At 38.8% G+C, this 23,847-nt stretch overlaps 1 protein-coding gene across 6 annotated transcripts in view; it reads left to right on the plus strand.

The window, feature by feature from the left end:
• Nucleotides 1–23,847, plus strand: part of UBR2 (ubiquitin protein ligase E3 component n-recognin 2) — a 129,287-nt gene that overhangs the window by 42,476 nt on the left and 62,964 nt on the right. For 4 of the 6 annotated variants that reach the window (XM_030797587.1, XM_030797589.1, XM_030797590.1 and 1 more), the window contains exons 6-11: nt 550–688; nt 1,418–1,480; nt 6,971–7,091; nt 9,765–9,872; nt 10,701–10,789; nt 12,116–12,214. In XM_030797587.1, the coding sequence (XP_030653447.1) occupies nt 550–688; nt 1,418–1,480; nt 6,971–7,091; nt 9,765–9,872; nt 10,701–10,789; nt 12,116–12,214 (619 nt within the window). Of the gene's footprint in view, nt 1–549; nt 689–1,417; nt 1,481–6,970; nt 7,092–9,764; nt 9,873–10,700; nt 10,790–11,945; nt 12,045–12,115; nt 12,215–23,847 lie in introns of those variants that run through there. The other 2 variants (XM_003266262.3, XM_030797588.1) reach the window with 2 other exon arrangements.

Below are 23,847 nucleotides of genomic sequence, written 5' to 3' on the forward strand. Positions count from 1 at the left end.
TCACCTGCCTCTAGCCCATGGTTTCTCAACCTTGGCACTATTGGAATTAGGGGCCAGATTAATTTTTTGTTATGGCGGCTGTCTGGTGAATTGCAAAATATTTAGCAGCATCCCTGGCTTCTACCCACTAGATGCCAGCAGCACCCCAAACCCCAGTCTTGACAACCAGAAATGTCTCCAGATGTTGCCAAATGGTCAACTATGAGAGGTGGAGGAGAACTGCCCCCAGTTGAGAGCTACTGATAGCCAGTTCTGACTTTGGGTCTCAGATTACTTCTCCAAGAGTTCTCTGAGCTCCCAGGCCTGTTATACCCTGCTCTACCTTCTTTTCTTGATAAAAACCTGTTTACACAGAGTCATATATGCAATATATATTTTCCCCACCAGACTGTAGTATCACAGAGCACAGGACCACAGATGAATTCTTTACAGATATGTGTCCAGTACCTAGCACATTGCATAAGACAAAGTAGTCTCTTAATAAGTCAGCCTGGAGCAAGATAATAAGCAAATAGATAATTAATATATCATTAATATTTTATCCCACAGAGAGAAGAGTGACACCTACTATTGCATGCTGTTTAATGATGAGGTTCACACCTATGAACAAGTTATTTATACTCTTCAGAAAGCTGTTAACTGTACACAAAAAGAAGCTATTGGTTTTGCAACTACAGTAGATCGAGATGTAAGTAATTTTACCATGTTGATAATAAATTGAATTTTTACTATAGGTAAGTTACTATAGGTAACTGGAGAATTGAGTTAAAGATATATATATCTAGGCTTTTCTTAAAATTTCATTTGTCATGCCTGTAATCCCAGCACTTTGGGAGGCCAAGGCAGGCAGATCACAAGCTCAGGAGTTCGAGACCAGCCTGACTAACATGGTGAAACCCCGTCTTTACTAAAAATACAAACATTAGCCAGGTGTAGTGGCATGAGCCGGTAATCCCAGCTACTCAGGAGGCTGAGGCAGGAGAATCGCTTGAACCTGGGAGGCAGAGGTTGCAGTGAGCCGAGATTGTGCCATTGCACTCCAGCCTGGGTGACAGAGCGAGACTCCATCTCAAAAAAAAAAAAAATTTCATTTGAATATTGGCCCAAATGTATATTGGGTATAACTATAAGCTATTGCCAATAGAAAGTTTGAGAGGACATATAGTTATTAAAATGGAAATTATAGATGCCTAGAAGAATAAATGTTTTGTTCAAGGAAATATTTATTAATGGCTTGGAAAAGTTAGCATAGCTTTGAAGGAAAATTTTAACTTATTTATCAATGAGTAGGATGAATGTTGTAAATATTGAAAATTGATCAGAATTGTTATATGCTTAAACATGTTTGTTTACTGGTTTAAAAGTTATTAATATTGAATACAATACTTTTACAGCTTAATCTTAAATGTCTTTACAGGGGCGTAGGTCTGTTCGATATGGAGATTTTCAGTATTGTGAGCAAGCAAAATCAGTAATTGTAGTAAGTAATTTAAAAACATGCCTATATTATTTTTTATTAGTTTAAAACTAGCTTCATATTTCAGCATTTATGAACATGTCTTTCTGCTTTCTCGAATGAAAACCGAAAATTATGTTTAAAGATAATGTTTCTTAAATATTGCATTATTGTTTTATCTAGTTTTTTAAAGCTGTGTATGATTGATATAGAAAATGAGTACTTAGGTAAGATATATTCCCATTTCTCCATCAAAGCAGTCTTAGAATGTTTTTTGCTTTTTGTTTTGTTTTTAATTAGAATTTTATGTTACTCTTTAGAAATTAAAATGGCCTTAAGCACCATGATTATAATGCAAGCAAAGTTGTTTCTTGGTACCTTATGGCAAAATATATTCCATATCGTCATAGCAAGTAGTGTATCATCTTTCTAAAAGCAAACCATTCTCCACATTTGGATTTATTTTTAGAAATTAGAATTTATTTTTCACCACTCCATGTAATTGAATTTTATGTAAATATTCTTTTTAAAAAATAATTTTATCTTTTTTTCTTTTTTTTTTTTTCCGAGTAGTCTCTGTTGCCCAGGCTGCAGTGCAGTGGTGCGATCTCGGCTCACTGCAACTTCCTCCACCTCCTGGGTTCAAGTGATTCTGCCTCAGCCTTCCAAGTAACTGGGATTACAGATGCGCACAGCCACGCCCAGCTAATTTTTGTATTTCTAGTAGAGATGGGGTTTCACCGTGTTATCCAGGCTGGTCTCAAACTCCTGGGCTCAAGTGATCCACCCACCTCAGACTCCCAAAGTGTTGGGATTACAGGTGTGAGCCACCACACCTGGCCTCAAATTTCTTTTAAATACATAAAATAGTATGGAGGCCCCTGTATTATTATCATTTTGTTGTTGTTGTTGAGACAGAGTCTTACTCTGTCACCCAGGCTGGAGTTTAGTGGCACAATGTCCACTCACTGCAACCTCCGCCTCCTGGGTTCAAGCAATTCTTGTGCCTCAACCTCCTGAGTAGCTGGGACTACAGGCATGTGCCACCACTCCCGGCTAATTGTTTTTTGGGTTTTTTTTTGTATTTTTAGTAGAGAAGGGGTTTCTCCCATTATCCTTTCTCCTTCCCTAGCAATAATTGCTTTGCTTAATTTACTTTTTTCATTCTTGTGTGTTCCTTTATATTTCATATATTAAATATCTATCAACATTATATAGATTGATTTGGGGGTCTTTAAACATTATATAACAAGATACATATTGAATGTATTACACTGCAGCTTGCCTTTTCATTTCAGTGTTGTTTTTAGGTTTATCTGTGTTGATAAGCGTTGCTGTAGTTCATTCATTTTTTAAACATTGTATTATATTTCATGATGATTAAACCACAATTTATTTATTCTCCTGTTGATAGACAATTAGGATGTTTTCAGTTTTTTGCTATGACAAATACTCCAGTTATGTGCATTATTTTGTCTCCTTTTTACATAGATGCAACAGTTTCCCTATGGTATATACCAAGAAATAGAATTTCTGAGTTTTTAGGGTATGGACATTCTCAGCTTTACTAGATTTTGCCTAGTTCATCTCCAAAACTGTGGTACCAATATACTTTCCCACCAGCAGTATATGAGGGCCTATTTCTCCACATCTTTGTTAAAACTATATATTGTCAAATTTTTAAATTTTGCCAACCTGGGCCAGACACTGTGGCTCACACCTGTAATCCTGTAATCCTAGCACTTTGGAAAGCAGAGGCAAGAGGATCGCTTGAGGCCAAGAGTTTGGGACCAGCCTGGGCAACAGAGCAAGACCCCAACTCTACAAAAAAAAAATTTTTTTAATTAGCCAGGCATGATGGTGCACACATGTAGTCCCAGCTACTCAGGAGGCTGAGGTAGAAGGATTGCCGGAGCCCAGGAGTCCAAGGGTATAGTGAGCTTTGATTACACGAGTACACTCTAGCCTGGGTGACAGAACAAGATCTTGTATTAAGAAAAAAAAAAAAAACTTGCAATCTGATGTGTGTGAAATGGTAGTTCCTTGATTTTTAAGTATCTTATATTTATTCTATTGGTCATTTAAGTTTTCTTTTTGGCAAATTTCCTATTCATATTCTTATTTTTTCTGTTGGATTGTCTTTTTCTTACTCATTTAAGTTTGTTGCAGTGCCTTTCATTGAGCAAAAACTAAATTTTAATGTAGCAAAAGATATATTTTCTTTATAATTTGTATGTTTTATGTCTTGTTTAAGAAATTCGTCCTTAATGTCTCAACATATTCAATTTAATAACGTATCAGAAACTGTACTTACAGATTATCAAGTAGGGAACAAACAACAAAATAGAAAATGGACAAAGGATATGAAAAGACAGATCATAACAGAAAATCTAGCTGGTCAATATACATGAAGTTAGAGTGATAAAATATCTTGCAGAGATGCAAAGACTAGGAATACATGCTTAACAATAAATTGCTACAGCATTTAGGGAAAACAATCTAGTAACATGTTAAAGCTTTACTTCACCTAGGAATTTATCTCAGAAATACAAGTACCAGTAAGTGTATATACAGTGTGTTCAGTACAGTACTGCTTTTTTTTGTAGTCACAGAGGACTGGAAACAGAGAAGATGAATGCCCTTCTCCGAAGGATGTTTTAATAAGTCCACACCACAGTATATTATGCAGTCATTAACAGAAAAAAATCAGTGAAAGCTAAGATGCACAAAAGCATGTGTAGTATTTGATTTTCATAAGTCAAACTAACAAATCTTTAGAAATGTGTGTGTAAATATGTGTAAATGGAGAACATATACAAAAACTTACTATGTTAATGTATGTTATAGAGAAGGGATGGAGCAGAGAGTAAAAGGAGGATCCAAAAAAAAATAAAAAGGGGTAAACACATTCTTTAAAAAGTGTTGGCCAAGCAAGTCGGCTCACTCCTGTAATCCCAGCATTTTGGGAGGCCAAGGCAGGCAGATTTCTTAAACCCAAGGGTTTGAGACCAGCCTAAGCAACGTGGCAAAATCCCATTTCTAAATAATAATAATAACAAAAATTAGCTAGGTGTGGTGGCACACGCCTGTAGTCCCAGCTATTTGGGAAGCCAAGGTAAGAGAATTGCTTGAGCCTGGGAGGTCGAGGCTGCAGTGTGCTCTTATCATGCCATTGCATTCCAGCCTGGGCAACAGAGTGAAACCCTGTTACAAAAAAGAAAAGAAAAGGAAAAAAAAAAAGATGTTGATAGACTTGAATAGACATTTCTCCAGAACAGATGTACAAGCAGCTAAGATACCACCTCACACCTATTAGGATGGCTTCTGTCAAATAAATAAATTAGTTAATTAAAATGGATAGGCATGCACCTATAGTCTCAGCTACTCTGGAGGCTGAGGCAGGAGGATTGCTTGAGCCCAGGAGTTCAAGGCTGTAGTATGTGATCATGGTACCTGTGAATAGCCTCTGCACTCCATCCTGGGCAACATAGCAAGACTCCGTCTCTAAGGGAAAAAATGTGTTGGCAAGGATATGGAGAAATTAAAACCTTTGTACACTACTGGTAGGAAAGTAAAATGGTATAGCCACTGTGGAAAACAGTCCAGCAATTCCTCAAAACATTAAAAATAGAATTACCATGTGATCCAGCAATTTTGCTTCTGGGTATATATGCAAAATAATTGAAAACAGACTTCAAAGAGCTATTTTACACCCCTGTTCAAGCACCATAATTCACAATAGCCAAAAGGTAGCAGCAACCCAAGTGTCTGCTAAGGAAGGAATGGAGAAACAAAATGTGGTATATACATGCAATGGTACATTACTCAGTCTTAAAAAGGAAGGAAGTTCTGATACATGCTACAACATGAATGGATCTTGAGAACATTATGCTAAGTGAAATAAGCTGGTAACAAAAAGATAAATACCATATGATTCTACTTACATGACCTACCTAGCATTGTCATATCCATAGAAACAGAAAGAGACAGAATGGTGGTTGCTAGGTGCTAGGGGAAGAAAGTAGCAGGGACTTGCTCTTTATTAGGTGTTATGTAGAGTTTCACTTTTGCAAGATACAGAGTTTTGGGGACTAGTTTCACAACAGTATGAATGTACTTAACAATACTGAACTGTACACGTAAAAATGGCTAAGATGAAAGTTTTACATGTATTTTACCTTTTTTTTTTTTTTTTTTTTTTTGAGACAGAGTTTTGCTCTTGTCGCCCAGGTTGGAGTGCAATGGCGCGATCTCGGCTCACTGCAACCTTCGCCTCCCAGGCTGAAGCAATTCTCCTGCCTCAGCCTCCCAAGTAGCTGGGATTACAGGCATGCTCCACCACGCTTGGCTAATTTTTGTATTTTTAGTAGAGACGGGGTTTCACCATGTTGGTGAGGCTGGTCTTGAACTCCTGACCTCAGGTGATCCACCTGCCTCAGCCTTCCAAAGTGCTGGGATTACAGGTGTGAGCTACCGTGCCTAGCCATGATTTTTTTTTAAAAAAAAGTTGATAACATGGGCTGGGCGCAGTGGCTCACGCCTGTAATCCCAGCACTTTGGGAGGCCGAGGTGGGGGGATCACGAGGTCAAGAGATCGAGACCATCCTGGCCAACATGGTGAAACCCTGTTTCTACTAAAAATACAAAAATTAGCCAACGTGGTGGTGCACGCCTGTAGTCCCAGCTACTCGGGAAGCTGAGGCAGGAGAATCGCTTGAAACTGGGAGGCAGAGGTTACAGTGAGCAGAGATTGTGCTACTGCACTCCAGCCTGGTGACAGAGCGAGACTCCGTCTCAAAAAAAAAAAAAAAAAAAAAGTTGATAACATGATCACATCTATGCAATAAATTATTTAAATAAGTACATAATTATATTGAGAAATTAAAGACAAAGCAAGCTAAAACATTTAAATCATTTATTATTGGTACAGCAGATTTTCAAATATAGGACTAAAGATTCAGATTACTGGCCAGGCGCAGTGGCTCACACCTGTAATCCCAGCACTTTGGGAGACCGAGGCAGGTGGATCACTTGAGGTCAGGAGTTCAAGACCAGCCTGGCTAACATAGTGAAACCCTGTCTCTACTAAAAGTACAACCGTTAGCCAGGCGTCCTGTCGCGCGTCTGTAGTCCCAGCTACTTGGGAGGCTGAGGGCAGGAGAATCACTTGGACCCAAGAGGCAGAGGTTGCGGTGAGCCGAGATTGCTCCACTGCACTCCAGCCTGGGTGACAGAGCGAGACTCCACCTCAAAAAAAGAAAAAAAAAAAAAAAAGATTCAGATTACTCATAAACTAGCTGAACCTTCGTGTTTTTTTGTATGAATCCTAAGATTTCCTCTAGAAAATTAGGATCTGAATCAAGTAAGGCAAGGAGAATGGTGTTTTTCTTACATCCATGAAAAATTCTCCTATGATCATGATGGTGTGGTTATATTAAGTACAAATAATAACTTTGTTCTGCCAATAGAATAGCTTTTTAAGTTAATTTTTAAATCTTGCCATTTCTTTTTAAGAGAAATACCAGTAGACAGACAAAGCCACTCAAAGTTCAAGTTATGCATTCGTCTATCGTCGCACATCAGAATTTTGGTTTGAAACTTTTGTCTTGGCTGGGAAGTATTATTGGATATTCAGGTAGGTTCATAAAAGTTCATGCCAATTGTCCATTAAAAATGAGCTCAATATGCTGTTGCAAAACTGTTTTGGAAAAAATATCAACTGGAATAATTTCCTGCTTTAATTTTACATTTTAAAATACCATTTCAAAATATCTTTATGCATAGAAGAAAACCTATTAACAAATTTTGTCATACTGGATATTTTTTATAGGCACACAAAGGATTCTCTATTCAAATAAATTCAGGAAACATTGGTTTAAACAATTGTAAAAGACATTAATATGCTAATGCAATGCAATGTACATTTCACAAACGATTTTTTTTTAAACTTTTTTTAGTGGAGCATTTTGCAGAACTCTTCTACTGAGTAAGCTGGAAAAATGCTGCTGTAAATAAAAACCTAAGTGATTAGCTGTTTAAACGATAAAACACTAATGTTGATTTATGTGTTTTGACTCCTACAACTTTTGGTTACCAATAATTTGCAACTCTGAAAATTTGCAAATTGGAAGTTACCAATTTGTGTTTTTAAAAAAAATTTTGGCCAGGTGCCATGGCTCATGCCTGTAATCCTAGCACTTTGGGAGGCCAAGGTGGGTGGATAACCTGAGGTCAGAAGTTCAAGACCAACCTGACCAACATGGCAAAACCTCGTCTCTACTAAAAATACAAAAATTAGCTGGGCGTGGTGGCATGCGCCTATAATCCCAGCTACTCAGGAGGCTGAGGCAGGAGAATCACTTGAACCCGGGAAGCAGAGGTTGCAGTGAGCCAACAACACCACGCCACTTCACTCCAGCCTGGGCAAAAGAGTGAAACTCTGTTTCAAAAAAAAAAAAAAAATCCAGAGTCTAGAAATTCGGTCATTTTTCTTTATGTAATGGTAAGAATTAAGAATCCTCATATCTGCAGCCAAAAATACAAGCCTGGTGTATAACACTAAAGGGTAAAACAGGGATAGATATAAGCTGTTATGCTGTTCTTCAGGCAACACTGTAGATAAGTGACATTCAGATGTTTATTGTAAAGAAAAATTTGAATACATTTGTATTAAAGGGCTTTTAGAAAAGAGCATTACTACACAGAACTGAGAGTTGAAAATACGAAGGTGTGGAAGATTAAGAGAACACGTTTACTTTAAAAGATAATTTAAAAGTTATCTTTCCAGGCTGACACGGTAGCCCACTCCTCTAGTCATAACACTCTGGGAGGCTGAGGTGGGAGGATCCCTCAAGCCCAGGAGTTCATAGACCAGCCTGGGTAACATAGGGAGACCCCATCTCCATCTAAAATATTTTTTAAAAGAAAATAAACAAATATCTTTCCAGTTATTTTTCTTAGCCCTATATTCTTTATTTGGTGTTTTCCATTGGATACCTGCATGCTACAGTATTAATGAAGAGAATAATGGAAGTAATGTCCTGCTGAAAATTTTCTTTGAGATATTTATCATTAATAATTTATATATTCCTATTTAATACTTACATAGGTCTTCTCTTTAGCCTTTTAAAGGATTTCTGTTTGACAGCTTTTATAATTAAAAGTTATTCCATTTTTTTTTTATTTTGCATGCTTGAAAAAGATGAAAACAGTGATTTAAATTATAAAGTATGGGGCCAGGCACAGTGGCTCATGCCGGTAATCCCAGCACTTTGAGAGGCTAAGGCAAGCGGATCACTTGAGCCCAAGAGTTCAAGACCAGCCTGGCCAACATGGTGTGAAACCCCGTCTACTAAAAATACAAAAATTAGCCAAGCGTGGTGGCACATGCCTGTAATCCCAGGTACTTGGGAGGCTGAGGCACAGGAATTGCGTGAACCCAGGAGGCAGAGGTTGCAGTGAGCCAAGATCACATCACTGCACTGCAGCCTGGGCAACAGAGGAGACTCTGTCTCAAAAAACAAACAAACAAACAAAAAAATATATATATATATACACACACACACACACACGTACATATATATGTATGTATGTACATATATGTGTGTATATGTGTATATGTGTGTATATATGTATGTATATGTGTGTATATGTATATATGTATGTATGTATATATGTACATATATGTATGGAACAAATAAGTGTTAAAGCTTTGGTTATTTTAATGCTTATATTAATATTTGAAGAACATTTCTGAAGTTTACATTTAAAAGGTTGTAGTAATATGTTTTCCAGGGTCTCTCACGTGCCAAGTCCACAATAAGTTTTTGTTTAATGAATGAAGAATTTTTTATGTAGCGTTAATAAAATGCACTGGTATATATTATAGTGCAGAAGTCATGCATTCCTCCTTTTAAATGGTAGCACATTTTATATTTCAGTTATGGAATGTATAACACTTTCACTGTAATCTGGTTTAATTAGCATAAGTGCTTAAAGAACAATATTGAGTGGTTTTTTGGATGTTTTTCTCTTTAATTAAATTCATTAAAGCACAAGAGGTTATTGCCTTTATGATAGGCATATATTTTGACTTTCAGGAGTAATGGTGTTGATATGAGATTTGAAATTTATTTCCTTTTTGTTAAAATATTAATAAAACAGTTAATATGTTTGCCTTTTCTGAATAAATTTAACCTTTAAGAAAACGTTTAAAACTCTACAGATCCATTTGAACATCTACTAAAATGTCACTTTATTTTAATATTTGAAGTTGCTGTCTCATTACTACCTTTCCTTCTATTTAAAGATGGCCTTCGCCGGATTTTATGTCAAGTTGGTTTACAAGAAGGGCCAGATGGTGAAAACTCTTCTCTAGTGGACAGACTGATGCTTAGTGATTCCAAATTATGGAAAGGTGAATCTCTTAACTACTTTTAAGGTGTAGAGGAACCTATATAAGTAATTGGGATGTGAAAGGTTTTTATCATTTGGGAAGATATTTAATACATATATTTGTGCTTTTTAAAGTTAGCATTGCAGTCTTAGTCTTTGAAAAATATAGATTTGGTGGGGGAGGGGTCCATGATCCAACTTAAATGGACTTTATATTTTGTTACAGAATTTTGTTTAGAAAACTTGGTTTTATAAACAAATTGCAAATATTTTGTGCTGAGGAAAACATGTATTTGCTCCTTTTTTGAAGGGACAGGATCTCATTCTGTTGCCCAGGCTGGAGTGCAGTGGCATGATCATTGATCACTGCAGCCTCCAACTCTTGGGCTCAAGCAATCCTCTTTTCTCAGCCTCCCTAATAGCTGGGACTACATGTGCATACCACCATGTATGGCTTTCTTTGTTTTTGAGACTTAAAATACAAGCCAGTCTCAGTGGTGTGTGCCTGTAGTCCCAGCTACACAGGAGGCTGAGGCAAGAGGATCACTTGAGCTAGGATTTTGAGTTCAGCATGGGCAACAAAGCAAGACCCTATCTCTTTAAAAAAAAAAAAAAAAAATGCTGTGTTGGCTGGGCATGGTGGTTCACACTTGTAATGCCAGCACTGTGGGAGGCCGAGGCAGGAGGATCACGTGAGCCCAGGAGTTAAGACCAGCCTGGGCAACACAGCAAGACACTGTCTCAAAAGTAAAAAAAAAACGAAAACAAAACCCACTGTGGATCACATAAAACTTGACAAATGTAATTGTTTGGCGTGTCCTTATCTGGTACCATGATCTTTTTCTACAAGGTGCTAGGAGTGTATATCATCAGTTGTTCATGAGCAGTCTGCTTATGGATTTGAAATACAAGAAACTGTTTGCTGTTCGATTTGCAAAAGTAAGTGGCTTTTCGATTTTGAAAATAGGTTATATATAGAGTAACTATGCCCATAATTATATCTAGGCTTCAAAAAATTAACATCTAATAGTAATATGTCAATGTGTTGATATTAAATTCTAAGAAACTTCATAAATAATCTTTTCATTCTTTATCAATAGAATAAAATTATAGCAGTGAGACTTCTTGTTCATCACCTCCTATGATAACATGAGTATCTATTATACAATGTTTATGAAATAATAAATGAAGAGTTTAAACCTATGCCATTGTGAACTATGGTATTTTTTCTATTAAAATTCATATAAGGAAACTAATCTCAGTTTAAATGACATTTATATGAATATGATTTAATAAATATATTTGTGCATTTTAAAATTAGCATTGCAGTCTTAGTCATTAAAAAAATAGATTTTTTTTTGGGGGGGAGGGGCATGATCCAAATTAAATAGCCTGTATATTTTGTTAGAAAATTATATTTAGAAAACTTTGATTTTATAAATAGTTAGATTGCAAATATTTCGTGCTAAGGAAAATATGTATTTTGCTTTTTTTTTTTTAAGAAAGAAGGTCTCTTCAGAACTCTAGGTTATTAATATAGTTAAGTTCTCCCTTTTAGCAGCATGTGCATAAGCTAACCACTTACTTTTTTTTGCATTCACCTGAATTAGGAAGTATATGAGAATCACTTGGAGAGCTCTTTCAAAATACATGTGTTGTGTTCCATTCTCAAATCTACTGAAACAGATTCACCAAGAATGGGGGCCCAAGCATGTATGCTTTGGAAGAGTCATCAGATGATTCTGATATGATGCAGAAGTAATGAAAGTCTGATTTCGTCAGAAACAGTGTAATGCTGCTGTGGTTTAGCTCCACCAGCGTACAATGACATCTTGGGAGCTTAGTAGCTGTTACTGCCTATTTGGGCTGGTAAACTGCCATTGTGCTCCAGAAGAAAGAATCAATATTTATACAGGATTCCACAGTTTCCATAGTGAATCAATATCTATACAGGATTCTATTGGTAGAAATCATTCCAGTTATTGTTCTCATAGCAGTGTTATCTTATTGACTTCCTCCAGCACTGACTTTTCATTATAATCCTTAAACATTTGGTCATTGTGGATTAGAGGTGAATCTCCCCCTTGTTGTTTAGAATTACCAGCAGTTGCAGAGAGATTTTATGGAGGATGATCACGAGCGAGCAGTGTCGGTGACTGCTCTATCTGTCCAGTTCTTCACCGCACCTACTCTGGTGAGTAGTGCTTGCCTTTTGTTTGTAACTGATAGCTGGCACTCCTTGCCTTTTTTTTGCCTTCTTAATAGAACTATGAGCGTTTGCAGAGTGATTATGTGACAGATGACCACGACAGAGAGTTTTCAGTCGCAGACCTCTCGGTTCAGATATTCACGGTTCCTTCACTTGTAAGTACTGAAAGACTAGAAGAACTTTCTTGTTTTCCATTAACAGAAGCCTTAAAATAATAGAGAACTAAAGTCTGTATATTCCTAAAAAGAATAGTATTTTATTAATGGGTAATTAGACTTCAAACACCTTCACTATTCTTTTACTAGAATATAACCTTGAATATCAAAGTCATCTGGTGGAGGGGAAGTCATTTAAACTTAATTTATACTTTCTCTTCAAAGTAAAGGAGAGAGAAACAATCTACAATTTTTCATAGTACTTCCCTGAGATTTTGAACTGATTAGTTCACATTAAGCCGATTGATTTCACAAATTATCCTTGACATTAGAATTAGACAGCATATGGTACCCCATCTCACAATTTGAGAAGTCCTTCTCCCAACTCCCTCCCAAAAGGGGAGGTGTAGGTAAGGTAATTGAATCATGATGATTGGGTGGTCTTTTACTGAGCTTCACAAGTTGCCCATAAAGGCATCATTATGTTTTAGCGCTATATACATAATTAAAATTCATATTTAATTTGTTCAGCAAATTTAAGAAGCACCTATTTATTGGGCACAGTTCTAGACTTTGAGAATGTAACAGTAAACAATAACAAATGTGACCCTTCCCTCATCAAACTTACCATAGTGGGAAAGACCCACATAAATAGTTAATCAGAATCACAATGAAAATTCCATTGGTTTGAGAGAGAATAACAAGAGACCTGACCTTTTCCCACACTTCAGGGCTTCTCTAAGAAAGGTGCCTTTATGCAAGGGCATGAGGGAAGGTCCATGCAAAGGGATGAGCAGTTGAGAAAACCTGGAGGAGTAGGGCGGAGCATTACCTCTTGGCAAATAGAGGAAAACCAGGACACTTGAAGATCCTTGAACCTCGAGTGAAATTGTATAGGTTTAAGAGCATTTTATAGTTACTTTATTAATAAGGCATATTAAATATAACTGAATTTTTCCCCATATTACTTTTATGTTAAAGGATATATTTTAATACAGTGGAAGCTGACTGGAGTCTGTTTACCCATTAATGAGCTAGTATGATAGGCCAAATTAAGGATTTTGCATTTTGTCTTAAAAACATGAGAAGGCATTAACGAGTTTTAAGTGGTATTTACATAATTACATTTGTGATTTTAAAAGATCATGCTGTCTGTAATTTGGAGAACAAATTGGACGGCGGTAAAAGTGAGTGTGGGAAACCTAATCAGAGGCTAACGCAATGACCCAGGGAAAAATTGATGGTAACTTGAACTGGGATGCTGAAAGTGGATATGAATCATGAGGGATATTTTTAGGTCGTGAAATCTACAGAACTGGCCAAGTGGGTCTGAGGGTTGTTGGACTTGCTGATGAAGTGGATGTCGGGTTTGAAGGAGAAGTGTAAGGATGATTCGCAAGCATCTCGCTTGCAGCTGAGTAGATGTTGTGCCACTTGCTGAGTGATTAGCATTTGTAAAGAGAGAAAGTGATGCTTTTAGTTTAGTCAGGGTTGAGTTCCAGAAGCCTCTGAGATGATCCTATATGTATTCATATCTGTGCTTCCCTCCTCCATTGATCCATTTTCATGCCAGCACCACAGTTGTAATAATTATTTATAGCTTAATATTCCATTTTGACATCTTTTTTTTTTTTTTTTTTTTTGAGACGGAGTCTCGCTCTGCCACCCAGGCTGGAGTGCAGTGGCGCAATCTCGGCTCACTGCAAGCTCCGCCTCCCGGGTTCACGCCATTCTCCTGCCTCAGCCTCTCCAAGTAGCTGGGACTACAGGCGCCCGCCAACACGTCTGGCTAATGTTTTGTATTTTTAGTAGAGACGGGGTTTCACCGTGGTCTCGATCTCCTGACCTCATGATCCACCCGCCTCGGCCTCCCAAAGTGCTGGGATTACAAGCGTGAGCCACCGCGCCCGGCCTCATTTTGACATCTTAAATCCCATTTCATTTGATAGCTTAAATCTCCTTTCATTATTATTTTCCAAAATGTTTTCGCTTATTCTTAGGCATTTTTCAAAAAGATGAAGTAAAATCAGATTGTCAGTTACCAAAAACCACATTAGAATTTTGACTGAAAAGACCTTGTATTTGTAGATTAATTTAGGAAGCACTAACATTTTTGCAATACTGAATATCCCAACTAGGAATATAATTTGTCCTTGTTTATTCAAATGTTATTTTATGTTCTTAGTAAAAACTTCATAGTTCTCTCGTTATACCATTGTGGAAGTCAGTGTGGCGATTCCTCAGGGATCTAGAACCAGAAATACCATTTGACCCAGCCATCCCATTACTGGGTATATACCCAAAGGACTATAAATCATGCTGCTATAAGGACACATGCACACGTATGTTTATTGCGGCACTATTCACAATAGCAAAGACTTGGAACCAACCCAAATGTCCAACAACGGTAGACTGGATTAAGAAAATGTGGCACATATACACCATGGAATACTATGCAGACATAAAAAATGATGAGTTCATGTCCTTTGTAGGGACATGGATGAAACTGGAAATCATCATTCTCAGTAAACTATCGCAAGGACAAAAAACCAAACACCGCATGTTCTCACTCATAGGTGGGAACTGAACAATGAGAACTCATGGACACAGGAAGGGGAACGTCACACTCCGGGGACTGTTGTGGGGTGGGGGGAGAGGGGAGGGAGAGCATTAGGAGATATACCTAATGCTAAATGACAAGTTAATGGGTGCAGCAAAACAACATGGCACATGGATACATATGTAACAAACCTGCACATTGTGCACATGTACCCTAAAACCTAAAGTATAAAAATAAAAAGTGATACAATAATTCAGTTAGCTTAGTTCAATAACTTACATTCTAAGGAAATAAATAAGAGATGAAACTCAAAAATATATATATAAACATATATATATATATATATATTTTTTTTTTAGTTCTCGATCTCAGCTGGGCACAGCGGCTCACCTCTGTAATCCTATCCGAGGCAGGTGGATCACCTGAGGTTAGGAGTCTGAGACCAGCCTGGCCAACATGGTGAAACCCCATCTCTACTAAAAATAGAAAAATTAGCCAGGTGTGGTGGTGCACGCCTGAGGCTGAGGCAGAAGAATCACTTGAACCCGAGAGGCGGAGGTTGCAGTGAGCTGAGATCAAGCCATTGCACTCCAGCCTGGGCGACAGAGCGAGATTCCGTATCCAAAAAAAAAAAAAAAGTTCTTGCTCTGTCACTCAGGCTGGAGTGAGGTGGCACGATCACAGCTCACTGCAGCCTTGACCACCTGGGCTTAGGCAATCCTCCTGTCTCAGCCTCCCAAGTAGCTGGGACCACAGATGCATGCCACCACACCCAGCTAGTCTTAACATTTTTTAATTAAGCTTATGTGTTTTATATTTTTGATGCTGTAGTAAACTTTTTATATTTTTAAACAGGCTATGGTAGTATTTAGGAAAACTACTGATTTTTTTATGTCCATCTTATATCTATCTGGTCTATCTGGATATATATGTATTCAGATTAAATAGATTCTACCAAACTTTTCCATAATGGTTGAACCAATTCATGCTTCTGTTAATAACGTATGAAAGTGATAGTTGCTCCACATCCTCACCAACACTTGGTTTTACCAGTCTTTTAAGATTTTATCTATTCTAGTGGGACATAGTGGTTTCTCATTATGGTTTTAATTTGCATTCTTCTGGTGATGATGAAGCTGAATTCCTTTTTATATGTTTATTGGCATTTGGATATACTCTTTTGTGAATCCCTGTTAAAGTTGTCCTTTGATTATCTATTGAGTTGTCTGCCTTTTTCTTACTGATTTGTCAGTTTTTCATAGATTCTGCGTACATATTCTTTGTTGGGTATATATACTACAGATATTTTTTCCACTCTTGTCTTGTTTACTTCCTGAATATTAAGTGTCTCCTTTTTTTTTTTTTTTTAAGACAGAGTCTCACTATCCCCCAGGCTGGAGTGCAGTGGCGTGATCTTGGGTCAGTGCAGCGTCAGCCTCCCGAGTAGCTGGGACTACATGTGTGCCCAGCTAAGTTTTTGTATTTATAGTAGAGATGGGGTTTCACTATGTTGGCCAGGCTGGTCTCGAACTCCTAGCCTCAAGTGATCCACCTGCCTCAGCCTCTCAAAGTGCTGGGATTACAGGCATGAGCCACTGCACCCAGCCAGGTGTCTCTTAATGAGCCAGAATTCATAATTATAACGTGTACTAATTTTGTTTGTTTGTTTGTTTGTTTTTTTAGACGGAGTCTCGCTCTGTCACCCAGGCTGTAGTGCAGTGGCATGATCTCCACTCACTGCAACCTCTGCCTCCCGGGTTCAAGCGATTCTCCTGCCTCGGCCTCCTGAGTAGCTGGGACTATAGGTGTGCGTGACCATACCCGGCTAATTTTTTTTTTTTTTTTTTTGTATTTTTAGTAGAGACAGGGTTTCACTATGTTGGCCAGACTGGTCTCAAACTCCTGACCTCAGGTGATCCACCACACCTGGCCATACTTTTTGTATATTGTTTAAATAATCTTTGTGTATCCCAAGGTCACAAAGATATTCTCCCACGTTTTCTAAAAGCTTGCCTTTCCCATTTAAATTCCCAATCCATCTATAATTCATTTTTGTGTATCTAAGAAGTAAGGTCTTGATTTTTCCCCCTACATAGTTATTCAGTTAACCCAGAAGTGTTTATTGAAGATATTTTTTCACCTGTTGCATTTCAGGAGCACCTTTGTCATAAATCAAGACCTTTATATAGTCTGTCTTGACTATCTTTGTGCCCCTGCTACACTGCCTTAATTATAGTAGTTTTGTGAGTCTCAGTATCTGGTAGTTAAATCTTCCAGCTTTATTCCTCAGAGTGCCTTGGCCATTCTTTTGTTTGTTTGTTTGTTTTTGAGATGGAGTTTCATTGTTGTTGCCCAGGCTGGAGTGCAATGGTGCGATCTCGGCTCACTGCAGCCTCCACCTCCCGGGTTCAAGTGATTCTTCTGCCTCAGCCTCCCAAGTAGCTGGGATTACAGGTGCGTGCCACCACACCTGGCCAGTTTTTTTGTATTTTTCATAGAGATGGTGTTTCACCATGTTGGCCAGGCTGGTCTCAAACTCCTGACCTCAGGTTATCTGCCCACCTCGGCCTCCCAAAGTGCTGGGATTACAGGCGTGAGCCACCGCACCTGGCCTGTTTTTGGCTTTTGATTCTATGGGAAATTTTTTTTAACTTTACTTTGTATTTGCTTATAGAAATACATTCATTTGTGTATATCAGCCATGTATCCAGCCACTTTTTCCACATTCATTTATTCTAATGGTTTATAGATTTTTTTTTTTTTAAGATGGGGTCTGTGTTGCTCAGGCCAGTCTCAAACTCCTGGGCTCAAGCCATCATCCTTCCTCAGCCTCCCAAAGTGCTGGGATTACAGGCATGAGCCGCTGTGCCCAGCCAGTTTGCAGATTCTTTTGGCTTTTTCTGTGTGCATAATCATATCACTTGTCACCCATGAATAACAGCAGTTTTAGTTCTTATTTCGAATATTTATATATTTTATTTCATTTTCTTTATTATACTGGCTGGGACCTCAACTACAGTGTTAAATACAAGTGGTAGATAAAAGCAGAAATCTTTGTCTCATATCTGATCTCGGGGGAAAACTTTTAATATTTTACCATAAAGTATGATGTTTTGCTTTGGAGTTTTGTTTGCTTGGTTTTTGTTCGATTGTTTATAGATACTCTTATCAGATTAGAGAAATTTTCTCTATTCCTAGTTTGCTCTAAGGTGGTAGTGTTGTTTAAGAGAGGGTAAGAGAGGGAGCCTTGTGATGTTGCCCAGCCTGCCCTCAAATTCCTGGGCTCAAGCAATCCTCCCACCTCAGTCTCCCAAGTACCGGGGACTACAGGCACGTGCCACTGAGCCCAGCTTGGTTTTTGTTTGTTTGGTTTTTGGTTTTTTTTGGGATGGAGCCTCACTCTGTCGTGCAGGCTGGAGTGCAGTGGCATGATCTCAGCTCACTACAACCTCTGCCTTCCGGGTTCAAGCGATTCTCCTGCCTCAGCCTCCTGAGTAGCTGGGATTACAGGTGCGCACCACCACGCCCAGCTAACTTTTATATTTTTAGTAGAGATGGGGTTTCACCATGTTGGTCAGGCTGGTCTTGAACTCCTGACCTCGTGATCCACCCTCCTCAGCCTCCCCAAGTGCTGGGATTATAGGCATGAGCCACTGCACTCGGCCAATTTTTGTTTGTATTAAATCATGAATATGTGTTTAATTTTCATGAATTCAGGAGAGGCATTGGATGGTATGATCAAGCGGTTTTTTTCTCCCTTTTTCTGTTAATAAGGTTATGTAAATTTTTTTCAAATGTTTTATTACTTTTGCGTTAAGGAAATAAACCAAACTTGGTTGTGGTATATTATCCTTTTTCTATATTGCTTGATTCTATTTGTGCACCCTTATTTATGAGAGAGATTAAGTGATAATTTTCTTTCCTTGTTATGGCCTTTTGGGGTTTTGGTATTAAGATTAAAGAGGACTCATAAATTGGCAAGTATATTCTGTTTTCTGGAAAATTTTATGTAAGATAGGTATTGCTCTTGTTTTTTTGTTTGTTCTGTTTTGTTTTGTTCATTTTTTGAGACCAAGTCTCGCTCTAGCACCCAGGCCGGAGTGCAGTGGTGCGATCTCAGCTCACTGCAGCCTCGACCTCCTATGGTGCAAGTGATCCGCCTCAGCCTCCCGAGTAGCTGGGACTACAGACATGCACTACCACACCTGGCTAATTTTTTTTTTTTTTTAGTGTTTGTTGAGTTGGTGGCGGGGGTGTGTTGCCTTGTTGCCCAGGCTAGTCTTGAACTCCTGACCTCAAGTGATCCTTCCACCTTGGCCTCCCAAAGTGTTGGGATTACAGGTGTGAACCACTTATTCCTTATTGCTTTTGTAAATGCCCAACAGATTCTTCCTGCCCACTGTACAGATAAAATCAATTCACTGAGACCACAGCATTGTAGTACAGAAAGAGTTTAATTGACACGAGGCTGGCCACACCACATGGGAGACAGAGTTTTTACTCAAAATCTCCCCCTGAAGGCTTGGAGGTTAGGGGTTTTCAAGTATAATTTGGTGAGCAGAAAACTAGGGAGTAGGTGATGCTGATTGGTTGAGGAGGGCATCATTAGGGTGTGTGCTGAGTCCACTTGTGGCTGAGGGTCAAAGGACTGGTTGAATCATGGATCACAAGTAATGCAAAACTCTGAAAAGGCATCTCAAAAAGGCCACTCTTAGGTTCTACAATAGTGTTGTTATCTATAGGAGTAATTGTGGAAGTTACAAATCTTGTGATTGCTGGTTATCATTTAACTTACATCTTAGCATAATTCAGGCCCCTTTCATCATCTTAACCTTGTGGACTTTCATTATAAAGGCAGTTTCCTTTTGGAAAGGGCTATTATATTCCTTGCTTTAAGGTTAATCTACAAATTAAATTTCTCCCAAAGTTAGTTTGGCCTACACCCCAGAATGACCAAGGACAGCTTGGAGGTTAGAAAGATGGAGTCAACTATATCAGATTTCTCTTACAGCCATAAATTTGCAAAGGCACTTTACCCACTTAAATATTTGGAAGAATTCTCTAGTGTAACCATTTGGGCCTCAAGATTTCTTTCTGGAAATGATTTTATAGCCAGTTAAAATTTTTAATAGGACTATTCAGATTTTTGTTTCTTGTTTCTCTTCTAATAACATATGCTTTTTCTTGGGAACTTGCTAATTTCATTTAAATTTCCAATTATATTGATTTAAATGACACCTAATATTTATCTTATTTTCTATTTAATACATTTCAGATATGTAGGTTTTGTAGTATTTTTTGTAGTCCTTTTTTAAATTTAAATTTTTATGTTTTTCTTATCAGTCTTTCTAGAGATGTATACTTTTTTTTTTTGAGACAGGGTCTCGCTTTGTTGCCCAAGCTGGAGTGCAGTGACATGATTTCAGCTCACTACAATCTCTACCTCCCAGGTTCAAGCAATTCTGGTGCCTCAGCCTCCCAAGTAGCTGGGACTACAGGCATGCACCACCACACTGGGCTAATTTTTGTTTTTTTAGTAGAGACGGAGTTTTGCCATCTTGGCCAGTATGGTCTCGAAGTTCTGGCCTCATGTGATCTGCCTACCTCAGCCTCCCAAAGTGCTGGATTACAGGCATGAGTCACCATGCCCGGCCTAGAGATGTATATGCTTATTAGTTTTTTCAAAGAACTAACCTTTAGTTGCATTGATTTATTTTTCCCCTTTTTTTTTTTGAGGCAGAGTCTCACTCTGTCACCCAAGTTGGAGTGCAGTGGCGCAATCTCGGCTCACTGCATGCTCTGCCTCCCGGGTTCATGCCGTTCTCCTGCCTCAGCCTCCCAAGTAGCTGGGACTGCAGGTGCCCGCCACCACACCCGGCTAATTTTTTTGTATTTTTAGTAGAGACGGGGTTTCACTGTGTTAGCCAGGATGGTCTCGATCTCCTGACCTCGTGATCCGCCTGCCTCGGCCTCCCAAGGTGCTGGGATTACAGGCGTGAGCCACCGTGCCAGGCCTTATTTTTCCCCTTTTATACATTTGCTTTGTTTTATTCTTTCCCTTTTTGTATTTTCTTTAGATTTATTTTGCCATTCTTGTGTAGTTTCTTTTCTTTCGTGACCACCAATGTAATTTCTTTGTAGATTATTAAATCATTTGCTTTCAGTCTTTCTTCTTTTCTGATGATTTAAGGCTTAGGTTTCCATCTAAGCATAATTTTAACTTCATCTCACAATCTTGTTATGTGGCAAATGAGGGTTGTTTAGAAAGGTTTGTTTTGCAAGTTCAAATGAACTTAGGTAACAAAGGATGCCCCTTGCCTTCCTGGAAAGTGACAGGACACTTTACAGAAGGGAAATGTATGCTCTGTTTTTACAACTTTTCTTGTGTCTGCTATCCTCAGTTGCCTTCGCTCAAAATAGTCCTTATGCCAAAGTGGCATATTTTGGGGTGGCATATTTGAGTCCTCTTCAGCAGATAGAGTGAGGTGGATCACTTTAGTCCAGTCAAGGATTTAAATGTCTCCAGGTTGTTTTGACAAGACTCAGTCTTACCTCTGCTTCATCCCCACCCCTGACACATAACTCCCTAAGGGTTCTCAATTGAGAGCCCGGAGTTCTTCTCTAGAATTCGAGGTCTTTCACTCTGTAGGAACTTGAACACTAATCTTGCTTCCTTATATAACTTCAGAATTTTGTAAATGTCTTTAGGGAAAAACAGGAAGAACATTGAACTCAGTTCCCTCTGCTCTTTTTCTTACAGGGATTCTGGCCTCTCCAACACCCTGGGACGGCTATAGTCTCAGCAAGTTTTTCTCCCTAATAGCAGTTCTGTACAGATTTTGTAACCACACAGTGGGTTATCTTGCTCACTGCTCAGATAGAGCCGATTTATGAAGACAAGGGAATTGCAATGGAGAAAGAGTTTAGTACACAGAGAGCTGGCTAAGTGGGAGACCAAAGCTTTATTATTACTCAAATCAGCCACCCCAACAATTTAGAGCCTAGTTTTTTTGTTTTTTGTTTTTTGTTTTTTTAAGATGGTTTGGAGGGCAGGGTGCTAGGAAATAGGGGATGCTGATTGGTTGGGTCCAGGGTAGAATCACAGGGAGTTGAAACTGTCCACTTGTGCTGATTCATTCCCTAGGTGGGGGCCATAAGACCAGATAAGCCAGTTTACCAGTCTGGGTGTCTCCAGCAGGTCCTTCAGAATGCAGGGTCTGAAAAATACCTCAAACACCAATCTTAGGTTTTACAATAGTAACATTATCTGTAGGAGCAAGTCGGGGAGGTTAGTGATCTTCTGGCCTGTGGCTGCATGACTTCTGAGCCATAATTTCTAATCTAGTGGCTAATTTGTTGGTTTTACGAATGCAGTCTGGTTCCCAAGCAAGGAGGGAGTTTGTTTCAGGGAGAGGCTATTACCATCTTTGTTTGTTTTTTTGGTTTCTTTTGTTTTTTGAGTCAGGTTCTCACTCTGTCACCCAGGCTAGAGTGCAGTGGTGCAATCGTGGCCCACTGCAGCCTCGACCACCCAAGTTCGAGCCAGCCTCCTGCCTCAGCCTCCTGAGTAGCTGGGACTACCAAGTATGCACCGCCACACCTGGCGAAGTTTTTTTTTTATCTCTTATTTTTAGTAGAGACAATGTCTTGCTATGTTGCCTGGGCTGGTCTTGAACTCCTGGGCTCAAATGATCCTCCCACCCCAGCCTCCCAAAGTACTAGCATTACAGGCATGAGCCACCACACCCAGCCTTTGTTTTAAAGTTAAACTGTAAACCACATTCCTCCCAAAGTTAGTTTGGCCTGCACCCAGGAATGAATACGGGCAGTTTTGGAGATTAAAGGCAAGATGAAGTCAGTTAGGTCAGATCTCTTTCATTGTCATAATTTTCTCACTGTTACAGTTTTTGCAAAGGTAGCTTTGTTTTTTTCTTGGGATCTTTAATCCCCTCTTACCGCACTCCCAGAATAGACAAATGCTGAGGGAAAAGCAGCTGCAGAATGCTGGCTCACCTCCTTATGCAGTTCTCTTTCTCCCTGGTTTTATCTCCCGGAGTCCTTGTCTCAGCAGCTCTCTAGTGATTTCAAACTTTTTTTTACTTTTATTAAGCTTTTCTAGTTGTTCTTGGTGGAAATGTTGGTGAGCCTCGGAGCTACTTCATCATGACTGAAAGCAGAAAAGTACTTTTATAGTTCTTTAAAAACAAACAAACAAAAAACCAACAACTCCATTAATAATTATTATGCACATCCCGGGTTAAAAATAACTTGCCCTAGATATTAGTGGAACGTTTTATAGCAGTGGTACCTTTCGAATCACAATTACCTTACAATTAACACAGTCTTCATTTTTAGTTTGGTCAAGACCTTTGGTCAAGACCCAGTACTGGCCGGGCACAGTGGCTCATGCCTGTAATCCCAGCACTTTGGGAGGCAAAGGTGGGAGGATCACTTGAGGTCAGGAGTTCGAGACCAGCCTGGACAACATGGTGAAACCCTGTCTCTTCTAAAAATACAAAAAATTAGCTGGGCATGGTGGCAGATGCTGGTAATCCTAGCGACTTGGGTGGCTGAGACAGGAGAATTGCTTGAACCCGTGAGGTGGAGGTTGCAGTGAGCCAAGATCATGCCACTGCACTCTAGTCTGTGCGACAGAGTGAGGCTCTGACTCAAAAAAAAAAAAAAGTGCTTATAATTCAAGTGATTAGAATATGATAGTTGTTCTAATTTATTAAATATGTGTTCAGTCAGCATTATCCCTGTATGCTATGGCATGTTTAGTTTAAAAGTATAGGCATAGATGATTATTATTATTCAGTTGTATTTTTCAGAGTCTTATGGGAGAATTTGGCCCATTTTGAATATGCTGTTAAATAGGTAATGAGCCTTGCAATACAAAATTGAATATGAATCATATAAAATGAATAAAAACTGTAATTAATATAATTAAGTAGTAATGGTTTTGTTTTTGTTTTTGTTTTGAGATAGAGTTTCGCTCTTGTCATCCACGCTGGAGTGCGGTGGCATGATCTGGGCTCACTGCAACCTCCGCCTCCTGGGTTCAAGCAGTTCT

The sequence above is a fragment of the Nomascus leucogenys genome, chromosome 17, assembly GCF_006542625.1.
Source record: "Nomascus leucogenys isolate Asia chromosome 17, Asia_NLE_v1, whole genome shotgun sequence".
NCBI lineage: Eukaryota > Metazoa > Chordata > Mammalia > Primates > Hylobatidae > Nomascus > Nomascus leucogenys.